Source organism: Trachemys scripta, chromosome 8 (assembly GCF_013100865.1).
Source record: "Trachemys scripta elegans isolate TJP31775 chromosome 8, CAS_Tse_1.0, whole genome shotgun sequence".
Taxonomy (NCBI): Eukaryota; Metazoa; Chordata; order Testudines; family Emydidae; genus Trachemys; species Trachemys scripta.
In genome coordinates this window covers 88183572-88211028 of record NC_048305.1, presented here as the reverse complement: position 1 = coordinate 88211028, position 27457 = coordinate 88183572, and the positions used below count along the sequence as shown (strand labels likewise).

General features: G+C 40.4%; 1 protein-coding gene across 1 annotated transcript; it reads right to left on the bottom strand.

The window, feature by feature from the left end:
* Window positions 1-380: 380 nt before the first annotated feature.
* Window positions 381-27095, bottom strand: ANKRD13C (ankyrin repeat domain 13C). The gene is made up of 11 exons (XM_034778969.1): window positions 26968-27095; window positions 25726-25811; window positions 23322-23367; window positions 21953-22019; window positions 18606-18750; window positions 17787-17918; window positions 15314-15475; window positions 7754-7833; window positions 6082-6180; window positions 5038-5138; window positions 381-2644 (listed from the first exon to the last, which is right to left on the bottom strand). Exons 1-11 carry the CDS (start codon window positions 26969-26971, stop codon window positions 2514-2516), a joined length of 1053 nt encoding a protein of 350 aa, XP_034634860.1. The 5' UTR covers window positions 26972-27095; the 3' UTR covers window positions 381-2513.
* Between the last annotated feature and the right edge of the window lie 362 nt (window positions 27096-27457).

Below are 27457 nucleotides of genomic sequence, written 5' to 3'. Positions count from 1 at the left end.
TCAGGCCCACTACTGATCTCACATACCATGGGTGGATTGTACCCTCTACTTTGTCTCAAGGCTTATTTAAAAAAAAAAAAAAAATCCAGTTATATTGCCTTTAATATAAAACTCAGCTTCCAGCATCTCTTCCTATGGGTGCAGCTTTTATGATACAGGCTTGTGCGTTGGTTTGTTTTTTTACATCAAAGTACTAGTTCCTTTCTTGTAATACTAAGGAAGATTTAATCAACTATTGATTTCTGTCATTGAGAAACATCCCAATTTGTCTTTGCTGAAATTGCCACACAGTTAAGTACTGAAGTTGTGAGGTGTATCCATTAGTTTCAGAATTACAAATATTGTAGGAACAGGTTTAGGCTTTGTCACCCATGCTGGACTGACAGCACTCTCACCATTTATCCTTAGAACAGTTATAGCTAGGGTAGCATTGTAAGTTCCTACAATGGGCCCTACGGAAGCTTAACCTTGACCTACAGAGCAGACAAGATAATTCTGTCTCCGTCCACATAATTCTGTCTCACTTATTGCTAAGGATTTCAGCTGATGCCAAAGGAGGATGCAAGGTAGGTACCAATTCATGTAATCGATGTCAAACCTGAGGGACTCATAATGAGCTGGAAGAACAACTCATCACTCCTACTAAATGTTCAACATCTGTGATTGGTTATGTACTTTGGGAATAACTACAACAATTTTACAATTCACTAGTGCTTTTTATTGTCATTCAGAACTGATCAATTTCTCTCTAGCGTATCAGTCACCACTCTGCAATGTAGATAGGCAAGTGTTAACCTTTCACAGGTTTAAAATACTACTGGAATGGAGCAACCATCCTTATTTCCTCCTGTCAGTCCATTTAGTCAACTGCTATTGTGGGTGAGGGGATAGGACTCCTTCAACTGTGGATACTGTAACTTAAGGGCAGCCTTTTATACAGACTGGGCCAACGCCCTTTGAAAAAATTCTACTTTAACCATTTCCCAATAAAACCAATGTGGCTGACAAGTCTGCTTTTACTGTATCATGATTTAGCTGTCTGATTTCATCATCCACCTGATTAGTAAGATTGGTTACCTTTACTAAGCATTGATGGTTCATTATAGATATTCAAGTTTAACATTTACTGTATGGGTTTCTAGAAAAAGTAGTTTAGCTGGGGTGCACAAAACAATTTTGAAAATTTACATTTCTGGACACACAGCACTTGAAGCTAAATCTCATACAAACAATTAGCACTAACAACCAGCTTCACACATTCTTTCTAGCAAAACAAAACTAGATTACCCTCAAATTTAGGACCGTGGAATGAATAAGTTAAAGAAGCCAAAACAATTCCTGATTTTAAAGCCTATTTTAAGAAATAAACATACTCCATTATATGGCAAGAGGAAGAAACTGAAGTTACACCCTAAGTATTGGAAAAGTGCACATTTTTCCATTGTGAGTCCTATTAAATGTGCCCTACAATTACACTAGGTTTTCAAGATATAAGTTTTATTTCACTTAACCTCTCTAATGTCTGAGATTGTGTCTTGATGCAGCCAATATGTTCCAGTGTGCTGCTCCACATCAATATAAAAGAGCCTGGTTGATGTGCAGCGATTATGGGGCAAGTCTCCTAACCAAGAGGAAAATAATGCAAGTGATGCAATTTCTAGGTAGATAAAGAATCCCCAAGCATGCTAATCAACACCATATCATGAACACAGCAAGGATTTTTAAACTAGCAGGGAGGTGAGGGGGGTGGGGGAAGAGAGTATTTGTAAATTCTTTGAAAGGAAAATTAGTAAACTTGCAGTGAAAAAAATAACAGTTCAGATAAAAACATGAATAGCACCACAATGGATTGCACTAAGGTGCTAAAGGAGGTACCTTATTCCCTGCAGAGTGAATGCTATTTCTGAAGTGTATTGCAATGTGTAAATGCAATTGTGTAATGGTTACCATTTGGTTCATTCATCTACAGAAAATGCATTCCTTCTAATATACGTTTAACTAACATTCAATTACTGAACTATACATAATGTTACATAGTTTACAATTTATGAAAACAGCTTGAAAGAATATTATAAGGTCACCTTGTGTAAGGTGGGATGTTTAAAGGGCTAATATCCAGCTAAGACATTTCAGTTTTTGCGCTAATGGTCCAAGAGTACTTTTTGTATCACCAAGAACAAATGTAAAAAATTTATAAACAAATGACAGTCCTCACAGCTGTTAAAGTATCCTTAGAGTCACTGAGGTGTCAAACTATCTCGCTCGCAGCACTGTATGTATAAAAGTGTAAATGACACATCAGGAGATTTGCTGTAATTCAGATACTAGATTAGATGCCCATTATAGTGAATTTCAGTACATCAGTCATGTGTGTGTTCCCTTTTCTTCTGGATCATTTAAAAAAAGTTTATCCCTTCCATTTTGACCCACTTCTATAACTATATCTGTGGGCTATTTGCATCCATTTGCTTTCACTGTGGTACGCTGGTATTGTTATTAACTTTCCAGTTAAATTAGAGATCAGGAAAACGGCTGGGGTCCTCCTTATAGTCATCAGGAATAGTGAAGATGGATTCGTCAAACTCATCATAGCGAAATTCCTGAAACGTCACAGTGGCCGTGATGGTGGGAAACACAGGTATGTCTGGAGAGAGCAGAGTGGCACAGTGAAGAGCAAAGAGACAAAGGGTTACACAATTATTACATTAACAATTGGCTTAATAAACTATCATACGCTTGTGATTAGGGACTCTAGTTATAGGTTTCTAGACTTAAATATTTCAAACACATGATTGGCTTGTCTACATATGAAAATTAATCCAGAATAAAGTAGAGTGTGAACCGAAAGCTGATTGACTCCATGTGTGGGATGTTCTTATTCTGCAGTAAGAGTGCAATATTTCAAATTAGTTTAATCTACTCTATTTTATCAGGAATAGCTACTCCCTGTGTAGAAAAGCCCTGAATGACTTGCAAACCTCCAGAGGTTTGGTTTAGATGACAACCAAATTCCCTTTGCTTTGAATAAACATCTGAATGTATTAGATGAGCAAAACTGTGCTGAAAATCTCAATCAGAGGCTCTTGTAATATTCAGGTTCTGGTCTCAGGTGCACAAAATGAGTGCACAGGTGCCAGAATGGTTAAATAAAATTTCAAACATCAAGATGTCTCAGTTTAAATTTTGGGCAAAGTCTTAGAGGTGGGTAAATCAGTTGGGTTTGTTTTTGTTTTAATCCAAAATAGTATTTAAAAGCTATGGACAAATTCAGCGTTCAGATTGCACAAGCAGTTCCCACTGAATACTGTGGGGTTGTGCATGTGTAACAGAAGGTAGGATTTGGTGCATTTAAAACGAAAAAAAGTTAAAATATACCACCAGCACCCTGGTTTATAACAAATAACCCTAGACCGAAGAGACAGTTTATTCTTGGATCTCTGCTGCTATTTGTGAACTGGGTGGGTCTGCTTCTTTATGGCTTAAGGTTTTGCTGTGGTTATCTGTCCACGCAAATTAGCAAATATGTTTTATCCATCTGTTAACAGAAACTGGAAACCTGCATGTAGTTTCTCATAGGTGATTTACAGTAATCACGAGGTGCAATAAATAGTAAATGTAGAGAAAATATTCTGAACAATCCTCAAAGAGAAAAAAAAATCTGCCATATGAGGATGTAGGGTTAGGGGTCCTGGCAACAGTCCTGATTAGAATCAGAATTTTCACAGGACTAACATGAACAAAAGTGTATTCCTTCACTCAAGGCCAAGGTCATCTCTTGATTCAAGTGATCTGCAGTTTCCCTGGGAGCACCACACCATGCAGTCTTCACTTCAGAATGAGCCACAGCACAAGGAAAGGGTAATTTTTTATAATCTGGAGCTTCCACTGTTCAGTCAGGTCCTTTAGTGACTAGTAAAGCAAGTGACTTCTTGGTTGCTGACTCTTCTAATCCCAGCTATAAATATTCCTCAGTCTTTCACTAACATAATGGGATTGTGTTTATTCCATTCACCAAGGTCTGGACTATATTCCTCTAAAGGCTGTGGCAGCCCATTGTAACAGAGAATTAAGTTTCCTTTATATAACCCAAAATCAACAGCTTATTACACAAATTTAGTCATTTCAATTAAACACCTCCACTTCTTGAAAATGGAGGATCACCTTAATACAGGGGTCTCAAACACGCAGCCCGCGAGCTCCTTGCGGCCTCCCCCCGCCCCCAGCATTTACCTAGAGCGGCTCTGACCCAACGCGCACCGGGGACAGAGCAGGGCAGGGCAGGCTCCCTGCCTGCCTGCCCTGCCCCCGCGCCGCTCCGGGAAGCTGGGGAAGGGGGGGCATATAGGTCTGTGTGTTGCTGTTGCTTCAGGCAGCGCCCCCAGCAGCTCTGGTTCCCCGTTCCCGGCCAATGGAAACTGCTGGGGGCGGTGCCTGAAGCAACAGCAACACACAGACCCTTGTGCCCCTCCTCCCCCAGGTTCCAGCCGCCTCCCGGAGCAGCGTGGGGTCAGGGCAGGGAGCCTGCCCCCCGAATCCCTCCTGCAGCCGAACTCCCTGCCACACTCCGCATTCCTTCCTGCACCCCGACCCCCTGCCCTGAATCCCCTGCCGCCCCCTCCTGCACCCTGACCCCCTGCCGTACCCCGCACCGCTCCTGCACCCCGACCCCCTGCTGCAGCCTCCACTCCTCTTGCATCCTGACCCCCTGACCTGAACCCCTGCCGCACCCCAACCCCCGCTGCACCCCTCCTGCACCCCACACCCCAACTCCCAGCCCTGAGCCCCCGCCACACCCCACACCCCTCCTGTGCCCCCTGGGGGCAGGGAGGGGGCGGAGTTGGGGTGAGGATTTTGGGGAAGGGGTGGGAAGAGGCGGGCCTCATGGAAGGGGTGGTGTAGGGGCAGGGCCGAGGTCAGCGGGGGATCAGTAATGCAGCCCTTGGGCCAATGTACTAGTCCTCATGTGGCCCTCATTCCTCGTGGTCATTTGAGTTTGAGACCCCTGCCTTAATAGAAGCTGAAAAAGAGTCACCTTACCTAGCTTTACAGGAAAGCCTGGTGGAAGCTTCATCTGAACAAATTCTCTAAGTTTGTTAAAGTGCTTGAAGGGTGCAATTACTTCTAAAACATTCAATAATCTGAAAAGGAAAGTGCATTTTTATTAGAAGCTCTTCACTTTTGCCACTTTGATTTTTGTTCCAAGAAAATTTAAACCAACGCAATGGATAAGTAACTGATAAAGTTAAGGGACTGAAAATTAGTGCTCTAAGTTCTACTACTATACACACACACACACACACCCCTAGACCTGTGATGACAGAGCATTGCTGCTTTGACTTAGTCTTAGTGACAGTTTTAAAGTTCAATTTCTAGTAATCCACATCTTAACATATGGCATGTAATAAAGTGGGCATGAAAGCTTTTGTTTCTAGCCTTGGTGAATCATGAGAAATTGGACCTTAAAATCATGCTGCCAATTACTATTCTTCCCTTCTCCCAACACCTCAAAACTTGGCTCCAGATTAATGTTAGAATTCATTTATATGGAGACCTAGAACTAGGAACCCAAGCTTTAAACTATCACAAAGCTTAACTCCTTAGCTTTCACGCATTATTGTCTCACTACCTGTATTCAATATCAGTTGATAAAAAAACCTGAAGCTGCAGAGAGTGGGGAGAAGAGTGGGGTGGCGTGTGGGCAGTATGGACCAATCTGGCAAAGGTAAAGGCATTTTACAGATTGGGTTTCATCCCATTAATATCATTTTTCCATATTCATTGATCATTGCTTTGTACAAATGTCTGTCGTTTTAGAAGAGCTAACTCACTCCACTGTAGATTTCTGAACGAAAGTTTGAGGAAATGAGTCAAACTGCTGTTGACAGCATAAACCATTCCTGTTTCCTTGTCGAAGCAGTACAAGAAGTCAATGACGTTAAGGGGGAAAGAATCAGAAAAATAAATGTGCATACACCTGAGGGGAATACATGTCTGTATCCACATCTCAAAGAACAGTTACAGTACAGGTAAGGTAACTGTTTAATTTCCCCACATATGAACGTTTACAGACAACTAACTTACGATTCAATTCCCAAGGGAAATTCCTGGCTCATGGCTATTGTGGCTTTAAATGTTTTCTTGCTTTCTTTGCAGACCAGCTCTCTACCCAGGTGAGGAGCTCTTTAAACAAACAAACAAATAGTTAAAAAACACTCCTCAATGGGACGTTTGCTTTTATGAAATAAATAAGTCAGACCTAAAAAAGAGTTAAGATGTGAAAAACATTATTTATGTTTAAGAGAATTATTATGAAATAATAGCTGCACCTAGGAGAGAAAAGGAATTGGAAGGCATCTTAATTTAGCTTACCATTAGGTCCAGGGAATTCACAGAAAAGCAACAAAAATGATTAAGGAGCTGACTTATGGGAAAAAAAAGATTAAAACAGGTGAATATGGATAGGTTGTGCTAAATGAGAACTATGGGGGAAGACATGAAAACCAGCCAAGATGGTATGGGAGAGTGTTTAGGGTTGTCTATGGGAGTATAAACAATAAATGCCATAATGAACTTGGGACAGGAAGAGTTTAGGCAGAATATAAGATTCTTGGTATGAGATCCATCAGACTGTACAATGGACTCACAACAGAAGCAGCAGAAATTCTTTTGCCGTAGTAATTTAAAAACAGAATGGATGAAACACTGGAGAACACAACATAGGACACAATTTTGTACTGGACCTTCATATCCTCTTAGATGTTTGTACTGTCCAACACATGATTTATGTTTGGAATAAGCAAAAAAAAAAAAAAAAAATCTAACATTTAATCATTTTCTCTCCCCATATTAATAGATGAGTTTGTGTACAATTATTCACATCCCTCCTTATATACTTACTTCTGCCACACCTCTATATGTAGATCAGTTCATACATAAAAAAAAAATCAAGATGTTCATGTCTTATTGAATAATCACATATTGTAAATCTTGCTCTGTATATCACCCATACTCCTCTTTTTGTAACATCTGAATATGTATTGTGAGCTCTTTGGACCAAGGACTGTATCTTTACTGGTTTTTGTGAAGCAGCTAGCACACATTTGGGTGCTCAAACATCAAATTACGGAAAGTCTAATCATAGGAAAAACAATTTTTACTCAGCTGCTGAATTTACATAATCTAAACTACAGTGAACAAGTATAAGAGGCAACAAGTAGCTAACTATGGTGTTAGATGAGGATTGCATTTTACACAAAACATGGCTGCTGTCGAGCAGTTTCTACACATTGTTTCAGAAAATGTGCACTTTTGGATGTAAATAATGGGTTTGGTCATAAGCTATTTATTACATCTTGCCTGAAGTCAAAACTGAGGTCTATTTGGTGCTAGCAATTAATTTGACACTACCTTAAAGATAAATAGGATTGTTGTGCGTAGAAAGCTTTACTGAAATGTGTTAAACACAGAGCTTAATCTTTTAAGTGTTTAAAGTTTAGGCTTCAGATATCAAGTAGTCCACAAGCTTACAAAATATTGCTATATTTTCAGTTAATTGCAGTGTAAGATTATATTGTCAAATTATTTATATCCTCCCTGCTACACAACCCCTTTTTTACTCATGCCAGCCTTGTGAAAAGTGTGTTTTACAGGCCAAGGCAAGAAAAATACAGATACTACGGAGCTGTAAAAACATAAGCCAAAGAAGGAAACGACAGCTAAAGACTCGGTCTTTAAAAGAAACAGATACACTTACTTTCCATTTTCAGCAGATATGTATTCTTCCCACATAATTGTGTTGGGTGGAGGTGGAGTAAGGGACTGTCGTCTGACAGGCTGTTAAGGAAAAACAAGTGGTCACTATCTATAAAATATTAAGTTATTGCATGGTACTATATTGTTCAAAAGATAAAATTGCACTTTTCAGTCTATAAAATGTATCCGTTCATCCCATCCAATATGAAGCTAGCCAAGTTTAACAGTTTCAACTCTACCTCCTGCTCTTCCCTCCCAGGGTTTTAACTTTGCATGTGGACATTTGGCTCCAAGTATTAATTCACACAGAAGTTTGCTATTTTAGTGCAGCAATAATCACGAACATCAGGACAACAAGTAACAGGAAAGAAGAGACTGATGGAAATTATGGCTAATGTATACTATAAATAAAATCTTTATGCTGATTGTTCTCATAATACATCTTTTCTTCTTTAAAATAAAAAGAGTTCCCTTTAAACTAGACGTTTGGACAATGCTATTGTAGGATATTCTTAAGAATAATCCAAAGATTTTAACTTAAAAAAAAAAAAAAGACATTGAGAAGATAGTCCTGTACTTCAAGAACATACTGCATAAAGAATTGTTTGAGATTCCAAGAGCTGGTAAAATAAGGAGATAAAGTTGACTATGCAGCTAGTAAATATTTAATGTATCGTGGGGGGTGGGGGAGAAATCCTGCTGCTCACTGCACTTCAGCGGACTTCGAAGTTCCTACATAAGGTGTTGCCAAGGATGAAGCCATCTTGTTTGATGGTACACTAATTTTCAAAGAATTTGAATTAAAACGGGACAATTCTTGAGGATTTACAAAGATAGTAAAATCACCCAATGCTGGAAATCTTCCCTCTGATGTAACGTTTACTTTGCCTGGAAAGTGCTGGTAACACCCAGGATGTTTATGAGACTGGTCCATTTCATTACTGCTCAGAACACCACAGGCAACAATACACAGAAGCATGACAAGGTTTATTCTGCTGATTGAATTATGGAGTTGACTGGAAGGGAAATGATTATGAAAAAAAAGTATGGAAGAAAGCAAATTTCCCATTTGATAGAGACAAATACATTTATTACACTCCCATTTCCAACATTGAGATACCAGTTTCCCATTCTTCCTTGACTTATTGGGACTATGGTAATTCCCAAAATATGCTAGGTGGTTTCCAAACACAGAAGAGTTCCTGCCCCAAACTGCCTGCAATCCAAAAGAGCACCATCTTAGATGCATTACTACAAATCCATTATGTCAGTTCTTTTATTCATAATCAGTTTTGTCCAAATTGCTATATTCTGCTTCTAGCAATTTTAGTCTGCTTTGAAAAGCTGTGATTTTTAAAGATAGTATCCAAAAAGACACTGACTTTGGAGAGGGCTCCTTTCTGATGAACCTATCTGAAATCCTAATATCTTCAAGGCATGTTTAGTATTTAAAATCTGCTTGTTTTTCTTGCCTGGCTGTGAATGGACATTCATAGTTGATACTGTCTTCCATTATAACAACATCACATTTAATATTCTTTGTCAGAAAAAGAAGCATGCTGATGCTCACCTTAGCAAAATAATTATGCCATATGTTAACTGACTATTCAGTTCTATTAGTCTATAAACAGAACAGTAAGAAAACAAGATTTGATGGCTTGTATAGTAAAAGTATTTCACTAACATTTACAAAAGATGATGTGTGTTTTACATATCAGCTCAATTGTGCAAATTCGTATCCAGTGGCATTATATTAAGTTTAGAAGGTGCATTTCAACTGTGAAAAGAATTTGGAAGTTACAGTCAACCTCCAACAAGCAGTGAGAGGAGAAAAGTCCAAATTATTGAAAGGATAAATATTTAAGTTCCATTTAAGGATGGTAATTGGAATATTTCTTCCTATAGCTAATATGCAAGCAAGCAACTTGAATCTGAATTAGAATGCTTAGTTTACATGCTACAAAGATTTGTAAACTTTAATCAAATTAATTTAGATTTTAGTTAAAAACAGTCTTCCTTAATTCTCTAATAAATCTAATAGCTTTGTATTCAAGGACAACTGTTAGACAAGAAAGTCCCTGTCTGTTGACTTCACCAGGCAAGCCAGTCATGGATTCTTAAAGAGGCTTCTACTATTTAATCACATGAACAATTTGTTTCCAATATCAACCCCTATGTTACCTACCTGGAATTGTGACATCTATTTGTAGGGAACAAAGCTCTAATACTGTATTGAAAAGAGAGCTGAACTGCAAAAAAGTGGCACCTTCATGGCGCTCAATATATGACCCTGCCAACTCGACCCCCCATCAGTTCCTTCTTGCCGGCTACTCCGCCAGAGGGGAAGGAGGGTGAGTACTGGAATGGATGTGAACAACACATCTCGAAGAACAACAGTTACAAGAAGGTGAGTAACTGTTTTTTCTTCTCCGAGTGCTTGTTCACATCGATTCCTATCAGGTGACTCTCTAATTCCCAAGGCAAAGGTGGGTCTCAGACCCATTTTAGAACTGGAAGGACTCAACCAGTTCATGGTAAAGTTGAAGTTCCGCACAGTCTCCCTGAGCACTATTATCCCTTCCCTGGATCCAGGAGACTGGGGGTACGCAGCTCTTGACATGAAAGACACGTACTTTCACGTAGCCGTTTGACCTGTGCACAGACATTTTCTCCAGTTTGCGCTCAACCACAAACACTATCAGTTCACAGTCCTACCATTCAGTCTGTCGACAGCCCCCCGAGTATTCACCAAGTGCATGTCAGTCGTAGCAGCCTTCTTCCGGAGGAGGTAGGTGCAGGTATACCCATACCTAGACGACTGGCTGCTCAGGGGCTGTACCAGGGAGCAGGTAGAGTCTCATGTACGATTGGTCAGGTCCACTTTCCAGAGATTGGGAATCCTCATCAACATGAACAAGTAATTCTTATTACCAACCCAAAGAACAGAATTCATCGGAGCGGTATTGGACTCGGTATAGGCAAGTGCATTCTTGCCAGAGACCCGTTCCCAGGCCATGACAGACATTATTCAAAGCCTCAGGGGTACCCGACCACTACTGCAAGGGGATGCCTGAGTCTCCTGGGACACATGGCGGCCTGCACGTACTTAGTCAAACATGCCAGAATGAGACTCAGAATCCTTCAAGCGTGGCTTGCTCAGATATACCGACCGGGGCGCAACAGGTTGGACTCAGTAGTGACAGTGCCAGGACACATACTCGAGTTCCTACCATAGTGGCTCAACCCTCAGATGGTATGCGAAGGTGTCCCCTTCAGCAGTGCACCGCCCTCCTTGTCCCTAATAAGAGACACGTCAGATCTGGGTTGGGGGGCAAACCTGGGAGATCTCCGAACAAAGGGCCTGTGGTCGCGGGATGAGCTCTCCCTTCATATCAATATCAGGGAGCTCAGAGCAGTGCAACTGGCATGCCAAACTTCCCAGTCCCGGCTACAAGGCCAAAGTGTGGCAGTGATGACAGACAACACCGCTGCTATGTTCTACATCAACGGAGTGGAGCCCGTTCTCCCCACCTACCCTGTTTCCCCGAAAATAAGACAGTGTCTTATATTAATTTTTGCTCCCAAAGATGTGCTAGGTCTTATTTTCAGGGGATGTCTTATTTTTCAGAAATTAAAAATGCCTTATTATCGGTGGATGCCTTATTATCGGGGAGGTCTTATTATCGGGGGGATGCCTTATATTACAACGAGAGGCAAAACTGTAAGTAGGCCTTATTTTCGGAGGATGTCTTATTTTCGGGGAAACAGGGTATGTCAAGAAGCCCTCCAGCTATGGGAGTTCTGCATAGCCCACTCCATTCACCTGGAGGCATCTTATCTCCCAGGAGCACAGAACGAGCTAGTGGATCATCTCAGCAGATTGTTCTGCAACCACAAGTGGTCCGTTCATCCATCCAGATGTTCTTCATCCCACCTTCCAAAGGTGGGGATTTCCCCAGGTCGACCTATTCGCCACCCGGAGCAACAAGAAGTGCCCAATGTTCTGCTCCTTCCAGAAACACAGCCTGGGTTCAATCATGGATGCGTTTCTGCTACCTTCGGGAGACTGCCTTATGTATGCCTTCTCACCAGTCCACTCATACATTAGGTGCTGCTCAAGATCTGCAGGGACAAAGCGGAGGTGATTCTGCTTGCCTCAGCATGGCCCCGTCAACACTTGTACACCACGCTTCTGGAGCTGTCAGTGGACACCCCGATCGTGCTACCACTCTGCCCTGATCTGATCGCTCAGGACCATGGTCGCCTCGACCACCCAGACCTCCAGTCCCTCCACCTCACGGCCTGAAAGCTTCATAGTTAAACCCCATGGAGCTCCTATGTTCAGAGCCAGTAAGGGAGGTTCTTCTCGGCAGCAGGAAACCTTCCACCAGGGCTACTTATCTAGCCAAGTGGAAGAGATTCACTTGCTGGTGTGCCCAGCAACACACACCTCCACTCCAGTCTATGCCACTCATCCTGGAGTACCTTCTGCATCTCAAACATCAGGGCCTAGCAGCGTCATCTGTCAAGGTGCATCTTGCTGCTATCTTAGCCTTCCACCCAGGAACATTTGGCGCTCCATGTTCGCTAACCCCATGATAGGACGTTTCCTCAAGTGTTTGGAATGCCTATATCCACAGATCAGGCGACCGGTCCCTGCATGGGACCTTAACCTGGTCCTCCCCAGTCTCATGGGGCCCCCTTTTGAACCACTGGTGACTTGCTTCCTGTTCTATTTGTCATGGAAGGTATCCTTCCTGGTAGCCATCACATCAGCAAGGCGGGTGTCCGAATTAAAGGCTCTGACCTCCGGCCCACCCTATAAGGTCTTTCACAAGGACAAAGTGCAGTTCAGGCCTCACCCAGCCTTCCTCCCCGAAAGTAGCGTCACAATTCCACATTGGTCAAGACATTTTTCTACCTGTCTTCTATCCTAAGCCTCACACCAGTACCGAAGAGCAGAGACTGGACTCACTGGATGTTCGGAGAGTGCTAGCATTCTACATCGAGCGCACGAAACCGTTCAAGAAGTTGAACCAACTGTTCATGGTGGTAGCAAACCGGATGAAAGGACTCCTGGTCTCATCTCAAAGAATATCTTCCTGGATCACATCCTGCATCCCCACGTTACAAGTTAGCCAAGGTCCCAGTCCCAACTCTTATGGCACGTTCCAGAAGGGCACAAGCCTCATCAGCTGCGTTCCCGGCCCAGGTCCCGATAAGAGAGATCTGCAGGGCAGCGACTTAGTCATCGGTGCTTACGTTTACCTCTCACTATGCTATCACCCAACACAACAGAAATGATGCAGCATTCGGCAGGGTGGTTCTCCAATCAACGATTCCTTAACTCCAACCCCACCTCCAGGGTAGAGCTTGGGAGACACCCAATTGGAATCGATGTGAACAAGCACTTGAAGAAAAACGGTTACTCCCCTTCTCGTAACTGTTGTTCTTCAAGATGTGTTGTTCACGTCCATTCCAATACCCATCCTCCTCCTCCCCTCTCTCCGAGCAGTCAGCAAGAAGGAACTAAAGGGGAGTTGGGTCAGCAGGGTCATATATTAAGCGCCATAAAGGAGCTGCTAAGGGAAAACTTTCCAACGACTATGCACGCGGCGTGCACACATCTGATTGGAGTGGAAGTGAACACCACATCTCAAAGAACAACAGTTATGAGGTGGTAAGTAACCATTTTCTCTACTCATCCAAGCATATTTCAAGATCAGCGTTCAACACTGTCCTGCAAATGAACTTCAAGCTTGACTTGCAAGAGTCACTTACTTGGTAGACAGAAGCAGATAACATTACCAAACCGGTTATTTCTATTAGCATAAAGAAAGTGTCTATTTAATACCATGAAACAGAACATCATTGCGCACACCACACTATGACTTAAATTAGGAATCCAGAATGCTTGCCCAATATTTTATGGTAGCACTCAAGTGTCAGGTTAGATGGATTACAGTCAGGCTGATTTTAGAAAGTAAATCTATTCCTCGATCAGTTCTACCGTATTTATGCTTTCAAAAAAAAAAAAAAACTCACCTATTATCACCAATCTAAGTGCCTGCTCAAGCAATAGAAAACTAGTGAAAATTAAATGTGAAAGTGTCATTCATTCCAAATAAATTACCACATTTATTGTAGGATTTGAGCAGTCTCTATCTACTGAGGTTAATCTCTTTCAATGGAAACTGGACATGCCTGAAGCTTGCTAAAACATTGCTTGTGGATCTCTATCCCTGTTCCAGGGTGGTGGTGGAGGGATGCTACTCTCCATTACCATATGTATTCAGGAACTGAATGTATAATTTTTAAGTTAGGCAAAGGTTTTAAAATTGGTAGTAAATTCTCAAAACCCAGTATATATATATATATATATATATATATATATATATCAATCAGTTTGGAAAAAAATCTTGGCTCTATATTCACAAATATATACACAAATAAAAATGTACCAGAATCCTATTCTCTGAAGCACTATGGTCCAAAAAGACACCCCTGTAATTTGCACAACCTGGCACAACTGCACAGTCATTCCTTACTAACACTGAACTCACTATCCATGTAAAAATAGTAAGTTGCTTGGCTGCTCTTATAAATCCCCCAAGCAGCAAGTCCACTGTGACAAGTTACACATTAGTAACACCAATGCTCCCCCACCTTTGCTCCCTCCCCCCAAGCATAACATCACTTCAGTCATTTTATGCTGGATGATTTTAACAAACACAAAAACTCGACAAATAGAAAATATTAACTGAATTCACCAAATAGTTGAACTCCTCATACTTTGACTTCATGTAGCAGTTTGCTTTCTGTACATTATGATCAGTGAAGTATTTGCTATCCATTAAAAGTAACTATAATTAGCTCAAGATAGTAAAGTGATATCCATGCCTTCCTTATGTTACCACATTTTAACCCAAGAGTGTAAGCCACAAAAGTTGGAATGCATAAAGTTTGCCTGAAAATCATGAGACAGACTAAAACCACAAAAGTACATTCAAACATTTAGGATAGTGCGAAGACTATACGTCAGCAGTTCTAACTATTGGGGAATAATTTCCCAGTTCATGAAGGAAAGAGGGAAACTACATTTTAAGGCTAATCCTGCCCAAAGCTCTAACCAATTGGCTTGATAAGGTACTTAAAATGGGGACCATTCAGAAGCCAGGTCTTGGGTAAAATCAGCTGGCCACCTCTATAAAGTGCTCTAGCAGGGAACAGCACTAACAAAAAGATGACCTTCAAAGCAACATTCTAAACTAGAACCAAAAAATCCTGCCAAATAGAAAACTAAACTATTCTGATTCAGTCAGCCAGAAAGAACTCCACTTTATAGTAAAAGCCATCATGAAAGATCCAGGGAATCTCACTCACTGAAATATTCAGTATAATCAGAAGGAATTTAACAAGGGAAAGACCACATTGATTAGAGTTATAAACCAGTTCAGATGTTTTAAACTAAGATTTATACAGAAAAGAGCTTATTAGGTATCAAGTGTGAAGATTAACATTCCCTGGACTAAAACTGATGTAGATAACAAGCTAACTATACCTCAAAATTTTGTTCCATCAAGTTACCACCTTTACTCAGGCTTTCCATGATGGCCTTATTTCGAAGAATATCTTCCTCACTGAGATGTTCTCTTCTTTTCCTAGATTCTAAAACAAGTCCATTGACCAAGTAGAAGTCTGCCAAGAAGTTTCCTACTCTTTCCTGTAAGATAGATATTTGACATTAATGAACTCAAAAGCTACGGTAAAATAACTTAAATCAGGAATATTCAAAGACTAAAATGACTCTGTTACATGAAAGAAAATACATTTAAGAACATAAGAATGAATGTTATACTTTAAGTCACCTGTACTGACAGAGCAATTTCATTAACATTGAATACCTCCACAATGTAAATGCAAGTGCAGCAGAAACACTGGCTGCCCTTGCCAGGATTTCTTTGGGGATAAAAACTTGCATTAGCACAAAACATCTATTTATGTCAGCATTTCCCAAAGAGCTAATCTAAAGATGGCAAGGGGAAACATGTTTTTTTCTTCTGTGGCTGGTACGTTCTAGAACAGCTGACTGTATCAACTGATATTTTATACACACGACTTATTTTTTGCACCTAGAGTTTACATTTCATAAAATGGAAAAAGTAAAAATTAGAAAAACATGGTGAGATATGAGCTAACTTTTGAGTGACATCACCTAATGCTTCAAAAGAAGGCAAAAATCTTCCCCCACACAGGAGAACAGGCAGTATATCTATACCTAAGGAGAAGAAAACATTCCTTTCATTGCCTTACAAATGAGTACTAGTACCTCTCAGACAGGTGTCTAGGTTGCATAGCAGGAAGTGTTAGTTTATTTAATCCTTTAAAAAACCACTGCGAAATTATTTGCCATTACTCTTGGTATTACGGTATGCAGTTTAGTAATTTAAAATTATAAATGGTATTACTTTCTACTTTACAGCTTTGAATGTCTCTATTCTTGTAGAATGAGATAAGAAATAGTAGCCCCACACAATTTTTGTTAACTCCTTTAATTTTTTTTAATAACTCAGGGCCTGATCTTATGAAATGCTGAGAACCACCTCCTGTGTTCAATGGAACATAAAAGAAGCTTGTAGGTTCAGGTCCTTATTTCCCAAATTTTAGTCTCATCCCTCCCAATCTGCCTTTCTGCACTAAATAATCCTAGAGTAGGTCATCTCCAACATCACAGGTAAATCCGCAACCCCATGTCTCTGACCACTGTTGATATCTCTGCTTCATCCTCTTTGAGATGATCAAACCTGAACAAGTGTAAGGTACTGGCATTCTGTATGTTCACAGTTTCTACAGCTGTAAGAGCAGTAACAATTGTAAAGAGTTTGTTTTTTTCCCCCTGGTTAATTCAAATTAATGTAGATTTCTGCAAGCTCTAAATGTATCTTGTCAAAGTGCAAATACAGTGAGCTGTATTTTCTGTCTGTACCTGACAATGATGCAGTCTAGTGTAGATTTCGGTGGAATCAGAAGACACAGGGGCATAAAGTATATTGAGCTCAATTTCCACTCAGAGTTCCAAATTAGCAGGTGTTTCTTCAAAAACGATCAGCCAGAACACAGTTAAAGTTAGTACACCAAAGTGCACTGGGTGCCTGCTGACTTAACTGTTGCATTTTTCAGGTGAATCCCCATGGGATTTCTACACTGTATGCTTTAAAAAAAAATTAATAAAGTTGTATTTTTGCATAATCTTTGTATCTGCCTTTGCTGTCTGGGATCTGGAATGTCAGAGGAATGGGCAGAGCACCTAGGTCAGCTGATTATTGCCTCACCTGCTATCTTGCCTGCCCTGAATGGGGAGCTGGTAGGAGAACTAGATGAAGCAAAGACTGGCTGAAAACTGCATCCTGGCAAGAGGGGAGTGGTTTGACGGGGGACCTAGCAAATGCTGTCAGCTATCAGAAATAGCCTTTGGGAGTTTTTAAGTTGAAGTGTCTTCATTAGCCAGAGATAATAAAATGAGTGCCTGAACAATAACCGTTATGACTTCTCTTCATCCAATCCTCTGAAAAGGATTTTTCTGCCATTATTTTGGTTTCTCTCTGTTTTAATATGTCAACTATTACGGTGGCATCTAAACACTGATTCTGTCCAAGCTATAGCAAAATGTTTAAACATCTTCATTCTCAAGTCTTCATTCCCCTACTTCCGACTTCAGGTCTTCATAATCTCTTGTTCATTCTCTATTTCTACTGTGGAATACTGCACTTTTCTGTCCCCTTTCCTGTCTCTTCACAATGGGTCATAGATCCTTTAACTACACTGCTTACACTGCCTTCACTATCTGGCACCGACTCTGCTTCAACCATGAACTTAAAAAGCCTCTTCCTCCATGGCTTACAACTCCAAGAGAGGTGAGACAAACACACACTCCTTACTCTCCTCTTTTGCATTAACACCATCTGCCAGTGCTATTTTGAACACAGGAACAAAGAAAGGGCTGGATAAGACAGAGAGGCTCTGTTCAGACTTACTGTTTTGTCTTCTCTGAAAAGCCATCCTGTTTGGGCACGCGTGAAGGTAATTGATTTGGTTGATAATGTTGCTGAATAAATATCACTGCTCATTAAAATGTCAACTTCTTCCTCCGTTTCCATCTCAGATTCCTGGAGCAAAAGAAATCCTACAATACTGAACAGTACTTACTGATTATTTTAAATTTTCTAATTTTTACAAGCAGACTGTACATGAATAAGCCTTATCCTTTTCATTGAATAATTTTTCTCCCCCAGAAAATTATGGATGCTTCAAGTAGTAGCTATTTTATTGGAATTATTCAAAAAATGTCCTATAACATCGGCATCGTAGTACCTTACAGAATTGGTATTACAGAAGGAGGCACATGGTCTAAAACTGTGCCAGCCAAATGTACTAATAATTCAGTGTACGGGTACAGTCTCAATTAGTTTAACATTACTGTGCCACCAATGGAAAAAAACAGATTCAAACAGTTTGTCTGGTGCTGGGGGGAAGAAGAGAGGGAAAAAAAACAAAAACAAAACAAACAGCATCACCATCCCTAACTTCAGTGGCGATGTGTTTACAACTCTGCTCCAATTTTTCTCTGTTTCCATGGAAAGGGACAGATAGCTGTCTAAAATCAGTTAAGAAGCTTTAAAGTTATTATTTGAAAGCACCTTGCCCCATTTTGTTGATTTTGCATCACCATCCATGTAAACAGTAGCTTAAAGTTCGGTACAGAATACACATGTAATGTAAGTATTTCATTAGTACTGAAAACATATAGGTATAAGGGAATATGTTTAACATTGTGTATAGATGCAGCTGCTCACCTCATGATGTATTCGCTGATAAACTTTTTGTTCATTGTCTAAAACTACAAAAGATTCAGAGGGTGCTGCATCACCATTGAAAATGAAGCTTAAATCCCCTCGTTGGCACTTCATGTCAGTAAAGTCTATGAGAGTTGTGTCAAGCCTGTGGAAATATACCCACGGTAAAGCACCTTTGCAAAAGGAATTATCCAGAAATGTTCAAATACACAAATGAGTTCTATTAGCATCCAACAGCATTGCTTTTCCCTCAAATGGTATAGTAAAGTCTACATTTTCATTGTGTTTTAATATAATTATTATTGCAAATTTCACTTGTATAAATAGGCAACAAACTACTACTTTTTGCTTATACAGTAAATTCCAAATGTAGTAAAGATACCTGTATAAATGCAAACTAAGGTTGTGGCACAAATGCATAGGAAAATGTATAGGGATTCAATTATATAAATGTGGCGAAATGTACAGAATTCAGTGTGACTTAGTCCTACATTACAAATACAGTTCAGGGGGATTTTTATGTTACTTTCATGGCAAAAGATAATGATTTCCTTTCATATTGTATCAATATAGCAGAATTACAAATGGAAAACATTTTAAGAAAAGCTGCCACTGCATCCTTTTGCCCTCAAAACTGCATGGTATCAGGATACTGACTGATCTTACCTGGCATACAAATACACTGAGAGGAATTTCCCTAAACATAAGTGGCACATTCTGATATGTGTTATTCAGTGTGAACGAGGATTACTGAACAGTTTCACTGATTTCAGCAAGGTTGCAAGTAATGGTATCAGGATCTGGCCCAAATTGAGAAGAGGACCAGTAACAGAGTGAACTTTGCATTGCCTTGTTTTTGTCATATTTAGCTAGACTATTTTTATTTATTTATTTTCTTGTATTTTCAGCAGCATAGGCATAGGGCAGGGGTAGGCAACCTATGGTACATGTGTTGAAGGTGGCGCGCGAGCTGATTTTCACACTGCCCGGGTCCTGGCCACCGGTCCGGAGGGCCCTGCATCGTAATTTAATTTTAAATGAAGTTTTTAAAACATTTTAAAAATCTTATTTACTTTACATACAACAATAGTTTAGTTATATATTATAGACTTATAGAAAGAGACCTTCTAAAAACGTTAAAATGTATTACTAGCACGCGAAACCTTAAATTAGAGTGAATAAATGAAGACTCTGAAAGGTTGCCGACCCCTGGCATAGGAAATACTTCTACCTGTTAAATTAAGAGTTGAGTGGAGCATGAAGTTTTCCCCAGATATAATTCCTGTGGGCTGCCTCCAAAACGTGTGTTTTTACAGACAGCTAAAGCCACCAGATTTGTTTAGTCTAACAGCCACTAGTCCTTAAGCAATATTTTTTAAAATCAGTTATGCCATTTATTCATCTTTTAAATTCAAGACAATATAGGGTATTCTCATGTAGATTCACTCTCAACTCCCATTACCATTAATGCAAGTAGCATATGCGCAGAGAAGAGACTCAGACTGGTCTCAGTGAGAGCTCACCTAAAAAGTCAGAACATATTTCTGTGTTAAAAGCTTTAAAAGAGAGCAGTAGTTTCTTTGAATAATTTATTATTCTGATTTTTTTGATTTTGGAGCTTAAAGGGAAGAGACACTTGAATCCAACAAAGAATATTACAGCTAATTAAAGAGCCGAGCTGGAAAAGTTGTAGAAACAAAATGGTTTATAACTCTGCCTCTCAGAATTTGAACATTTGTTCTCTGAAGTTATAGTAACCTTTGTCACTGATGTTTTATAGAGCAGCCACATTTCTGAACAAAATATCTGAAATCTGCTTTAATTCAAATAATGTTTAAAAATATAATTGACTCACTGAGACATGAATGTGTTACATGACAGATAGTCAGGTACAACTGAACTATTTGTTCCCGGAACTGACTCAGTAAAAAACTAACCAAAATTCATTCTCCAACCATTTGAATTTAAGTTATAGTTATCCCTGTCTAGTTAAGTTTCAGAAGCATTTCAGTAATTACAACACTTGTTAGTCAAGAGCATCATTGAGCTGACTTCTAAGAAAATCAACTTTAGCACCTAGAAGAGCAGAAAGCTGCATTCCAATGCACAAGAATATCAGAAAACACTTATTCCAAAAATATTAAAAACATACTAGGCTGCCTTTGCAAGCATTTACAGAATTGAATCAAATAAGAATTTAGATTAGGCACCAAAGAATCTAAAAGGCAACAAGCGTCAAAAGAGATTTTCCCATTAGAGTGTTCTTTGATGCTTTGTCACTTGAAACTGGACAGGACAAGTTATAATGCATTTCACCACATCCCACAAAACACTGTTATACAATAGATCTCTCTATTTACAGATTTTCCTTGACTAAGTTTCTTCCCTTAATTTTATCCTATTACTCCCAATTATGCCCGAGGTAGAGTTAAGTACAGTCAACAGTAATAGCCCACTCCTGTTTGGTATTAGAATAATTGTAAATGCTTGTTTGATTCACTTCCATAGAGACCCCTGAAACCTAACCATTACATAAAGCAATCTTTAATTTAAACAGAACTAAACCTTTGCAACTAGCTCAGAATGCAGATCTCGGTTATTTGCAAGGCAGTTCTAGTCTGTTATATAAGCACGAGGGGTTTTTTTGTTTTTAAAAAGGACAATGTGCAACTTCTTCCCGCTCCCCCCACTGCCCTTCGGGGAAAAAAAAAATGCAAGCATAATACTGTTTCGGAACGCTCTAAAGGCTGGAGCCATTTATTGCAGGGGTGGACAAACTACAACCTGCAGGATTGCCACTCCCGTGGCACTGCGGACCCCACGCCGCTCCCAGAAGTGGCCGGCACCAAGTCCCTGTGCCCCTGGGGGATGGTGTGGGGGGGGGAGGGCTCCGCGCGCTGCCCTCACCTGCAGGCACTGCCTCCCGCAGCTCCCATTGGCCGGGAGGGGAGCAGTGGGGACGTGATGCCAGACGCTTATGGGAGTGGCGCAGCGCGGGGCCTGGGCAAGCAGGGAGCCTGCCTTAGCCCTGCCGTGCGCCACTGCCACCCTAGAGCCTCTCCAGGTAAGTGGCACAGGGCTGGAGCCTGCACCCCGAACCCCTGCCCTGAGCCCCTTCCTGCACACCGCACCCCCTCCTGCACACCGCACCCCCGCCCCAGCCCTATATTCATGGCCCTGTATGCAATTTCCCCACCCAGATGTGGCCCTCGGCCAAAAAGTTTGCCCACCCCTGATTTATAGTCTTCAAACCACTACCAGAAGTGATATTTCAGTTGGATTGTTGTAGTTCAGTAATAAACACTTTGTTTTAACTTAAGTTTACAATAGTACAAACCAGTGCTTACCTGATATTTATACCTTGTTTGTATATTTTACACGCATCGGAAGGCAGAATTCGGGAAAGTAAAGGCACTATATGTGTAAAAGAAAAGTATTAATACTGAACAAGACATAAGAAATATAACTAAGTACTTCTGCGCAACCGACCCTATCTCAGCAATATACATTTAATAAAACACTGTAAATTCCACCCATCTTCAGATATTGCTGTATTTTAAGTATAGAACTATGCCCATTACACTTCTATTGAAATTGTACCTAAAATATGGAAAAATTACAGTGTTGCAATCAATAACTGAAAAATAAACAAATACCCTGTAGTGAAATAGACTGCCTTCAGTATCACACAACAGCTTAAAATGCTCTCAAGCCAACTGAACCAGATACAGGTTCCCAACCATTTGCCTCCTAGCTACTTATATTTTAGTCATGATCTCAGAATTTCCTTTATGTCTCTATTATATTGGCTAAAAAGATTAGTTACAGTTAGACTGTACTGAAACCACTGAAATGGAAAGTGCATAGTGTAGCATATCTAAAACTTCAAGTGAACATTAAACCAGCAGTGAAACTGGGCATCAGGACAGTCTTATCATATTAATATGTGAGAAGACAGATATAACACAGCTTACTGCATTTTTAAAAGCATCATTTCTTTTACTGCAGTAAAACAGTTAATGGTCAAAAATGCCCCACAATGTTCTGAGTGGCATTATAAAGGCAGAACAAATTGCAGTCAATTGAACCTACTGAGAAGAGGAATAATTGCTCTGAAATGCACTGTCCAGGAGTCTTATTCTTATGACACTGGATTTACACAAAGAGGGGCTCGACCCTAGATTAGCAGAATGGGGTGGTTTAGGGAAAGCCATTAGAGGATGCACTCCACTCAAGACCGTGCTGTTCACCATTGTGGGAGATTGGTGGTGGAACCACAACGCAGTTCTGGCTATACTCCCGGTTCCTATTTTCCTAGGCAAAGGCGGACTGCCATATCAAGGCATTGTGAATCAGGCCTCAGCATCACCACTCTAGGAAGGCCTGGTTCCCACCCTGTCTGGCCCTTTCAGATACTGTACACTTATACAGAAAGGTGCAGGTGTCAGCTCAACAGGCAGAGCACAATTTACTTTGCAACACTCCAAGTTGTTGCTATATGCACATCTGCTCAACAAATTTTCATAGCTCAGCAGATGCTTATTTTCCATGCAAATTGGCTTTGAAATTCTGCACACATCATCTAAAAGGAAGGGAGGTTTCTGTGGGGTTTAATTTTTTTCTTTAAGCAATGCTGGAGTCTAATTTTAGGGGGATACTACAGATTCCATTTCTTTGCACCTATCAGTACATAAAGATAGGTATTATAGTTCTTACCCCAACTTTGAAAATCCCAGTGAAGTTCAAGATAGAAGTCACCTAGCTGTGAAAAAAATATGAATGTATCATTAGCCATATTGACAGCTGTTTTAACATTTCTGGGAAGACACGCGAAATGCAAATGTCATCTTGGGAAAGGCTAGATAAAATGAAGACAGGGTATAGCTGAATAAAAAAAAAAAAAAAAATCTAGCCTTCGTTCCTCCAATGTTATCATCTGAAAAACAATTAAATTAACATTTCTTCATTCCAACTAGAGCAGAGTGAATATGATGAAGTTACAAATTGAGAGGCTAAACTGCCCATTAGTAGCTTATATTTCTGAATTTCTTTTATTTGCAATCATTCAAAGGGGGGAGCGGGGGGACCTAAGGACATGACTCCAATTAGCTAATCCTTTCCGAGACTGCTAGGAGTGGGAGGGGTATCGAATCTCTATAAACCAGACCCAGCTCATTCCATAGACAGAAGATGAGGCAGCAGCCCAGAAGACTAGGCAGCTGAAGAACTGCCAATGGTGGGAGGAGGAGGAGGAGGACCAGTTCCAGAAAGGGGCAGGCAGGAGGAGAGGCACAAATGTAGGAAAACTGGATACAGGATGGGACCTGTCTCCCTAGGAAACTTGGGACTAGCCTGAGAGGTAACAGAACGGATGGGGAAATAGGACTAAAGATTTTGGCAGTGGATGGTAAACTAAATACTGATATCTCTCTTGTATAAGTACTCGGACATTTTCTCTGGCTTCTTTTCTTCCTTTCTCCTCCCTCTCACTGACCCCTTTCCTTTCTGTGGTGGTCAGATCATCCTAGATCACCAGACAATGGCTTGGTGACATTTAAAGCTGTGGGATTTAGGGTTTAGCTGGAGGGCCAAGTAACCTTAGTGACTGTCTGCCAGTCTCGCTGGGGCTGGTGAGAAACTGCACAGATCTATTTTACAGATACAGATTTTAAATGGATGTGGACTCAACCCCCTATTTACCACAAGCCATTCCACATTTTACCAGTGACCCAAGGGAAGTTGAAAGCACCTGTGATGTTTTATAGCAGCTAGTGTTCTAACAAGAGCACAGGCAGCAGCAATTTGAAACTGGACAGAATCTTTTAATCTAGTTTCATATTACTGCTTTGGGGAAAGCATTACTGTGCACAGGCAGAGTTAGGCGGCTGCACATAGAGGTACATTTATTTAAGTGAAAGACTAAGCTAAAAACTCACTGCTATGAGTGCACTGACAGAAAGGGGGAAGGAAGAGAAAAAAGGTTCAATGTTACATGTAGTAAAACTGATAGCTGAAAGAGGTGAGCATATCAGAAACAAAATCTGGTGTAAGGGATAGGGTTATTCCAAAAGAGAGAAGCTTAAAGACCTAATCCAATACAAAATAAGTATCCTTCTAACTTTTATGTCACATTGAAAGCCCTGGCTTAATTACTGCAAACCACAGGAGATGGATAATTCCTCCTTACATAAACTGAGCTTTTATAACAATTTCTAACAGTGGAGGAGGAACTCCTGTGTCCCAAAGCCTCGTTGGCACTCTTAGGCGGTTTCCGCAGACCACCTAGGACTAACCGGGCATAGAGCTTAAGCTCTCTTCTTATCCCTAGAGATGTGTGCTCCAAAACATGAAGCTATGAAACTGAGCCAATAAACAAGAGGAGGGACACAAACTATTTCACAGCATGCACCACCCACTCTCCCATTCAGGATGCATGTACTGTCTCCCCACCTATTTGCAACCACAACTTTGCCGGGGCAATCACATCAGTTTGTTTACATAGAAAAGTATTAGGAAGCACTGGCTATATCTTAATACTGCAATACTATGGAACCATTGGAAATAATCAACATATGTGACCAGCCACTTCACCATGAGTGATAATGAACAACAATTTGGGAACCAGTGCACTAGTGACAGTCAAAATGAACAATGAAAATGCCAGACACTAACAATTTGAGGGGTGGGTGTGGGTGTGTAAAAACTATGACACTCCAGTGATTCATTAGGGCTCTGAACCTGCCAAATGAAAAGTAATGTCAATACCTGTAAGTAACTTTAAAATTAAGCATTTGATTTCCTCAAGTATAACTCCAGCATTCAGCACATTTAGATTAACTAACTAAAGAATCTCTGAAAATTTAATAGTGCGAGAAGTTACCTTACCACAGTACTTTTTGCTCTAGAAATGCACTACCTCCACATGTCTCCACTAAGAGATCATCTGCACCACCATGTGGTGATCATGATCTCTTTCAAGGCAAAGAAAACATACTTCCTCGAAGGGTTACCTGGTTTGAAATGGGCTCTCCTGGAGAGTAGCAGGGCACATGATAGTATGGCTCAGTGTCAACATAATAAAAGAATAATTGTCATTTATCAACAGTTTCCTTAAGCTTACCTCTTTCAGGGCTTTTAATAATCGAGGTCGCTTTTCTTCAACACTTTCCCTGGACTGCTGTTTCAGCTTCCTTAGGAGTGCTGTAACTAAATAGAAGAGTACTGTAAATCAAATATTTTGCTCAGATTGTGAACCCCTCAGGACAGGGACTCATTTTCCAGAGCTTTTCAAATATTGAAAAATGTAAGCAAGTGTCTGTTTCATCAGACATTTTAAATATGTAATTATATATAGCTATATTTGAATCACAGCAGCAAGAAAGCCTCACTAATCCTGTTTTGCAACATAATCAGCATATGTAAGTTCATGGCAACACTTCTAGCTGCATCCCATTTTTGCTTGCATACTACTGGACATGCGTCCGTGGAAGACATTAATATTTACTTCTATGGGGAGAAACCCTCAGCACAGAGGAATGCCCTGTGTTTAAAATGCTGGTAGTATTTACAAATGACCAGCAAAACATTAAGTTGTGTGCTATGAGAAGCAGTAAAACAACAAATAATGATGTACTTAACTGCCATCTAACAGGTGGCAGTGGGCTAATTTTGATCCTTACTGCTTCACTTGACAGCAGAATGGATAAGTAACTCACTCAACACAGCTTGTGACTTAGTCCCCTGGTCAGCAGAGAACCAAAGACAAAAGTAGTATCCCACTGCCAGTGGTTACATGTTATCTGCACACACACTCCCTCCCATTAATCACAACTAGAAACTGCACTTGAGATATTTAACACATAGCTGGTTGATTAACTTTTAAGAGACATTACAATGTCCCAATGGTCTACAGTAACAAATAGCAGAATGTGAGTGAATCACACTGCTATCTTGGCTTATGATTTTACTCTTATTTAGAAAAGGTCAGTTTGTTGTTTTTACATCCACTGAAAAACAAGGTCTTAAACATACTAAACTTCTGTCTTCACTTTAATACAGTTTAGCTTACTACCACTCTGGTGCTATCGGGACTAGGGAAACTGTGTTTAGCAGAGATATTAATTAACAGTTAACTAACATTTTTAAACACCACAGTATCCAGGGTAGACAAAGGCAGTAGCATTTATCTAAATAAATGTTAACTAGTTGCAGTCAACCTTAGAGGGGGCCTTAACAACCAACTAACACTGTCTTTGTCTACACAAGGTGCCAATACTCTTCATGTCAGCTAAACAGACTTCATTTCCTAGGCTAAGAAAGGCCTCTGTTTACATCAACCAATTAATCAGCTAAGATTTCTTACTCATTTGTCTGTCTCCATAGCTGATGGCTTCTGCAAGAGGACTCCATCCCTGAGCATTTTTCACCTTTACTGGAGCATTGTGGGCCAAAAGCAAGTGCGCACATTCTGTAACAGAACAAGTAGTAATATTTATTTACAGCAAACACTATAGTTTCCTTTAAATATTCTGTAAGAGGTCATTAAAAATAACCCTTGTTCCTCTTCCCTTCAGCTGTCAGGTTTTTATAGGGGAAAAAACCTTGTGACAGTCTTTTAGATGGTAATAACTGTCCTTTCTGGAGAAAAGCAGTTGAGATGGGCTGGAACTGTTGCTGTTAAACTCTGATCCAGATTCTCTTCCTCCCTCCCCTCTCCCCCCAAACACAAAACAGCAAGGACAGAAAATGCAGCTTCTGTCTCTGGTACTGACTTACTTGCAATCTGACTGCTAGAGAAACATTGGCAGAACACCGCTCTGAGATTTGGCAAACTTGCACCAGTGTCAGGCTGG

Excerpts from the sequence above, each read along its gene's own strand:
- ANKRD13C (XM_034778969.1), bottom strand. Across the intron at positions 18,751-21,952 it reads AAACAAGGTATAAATATCAG|GCTTGACACAACTCTCATAG; the intron begins GTAAGCACTGGT and ends ATATTTCCACAG. Across the intron at positions 6,181-7,753 it reads ATATCTGCTGAAAATGGAAA|AGCTCCTCACCTGGGTAGAG; the intron begins GTAAGTGTATCT and ends GTTTGTTTAAAG.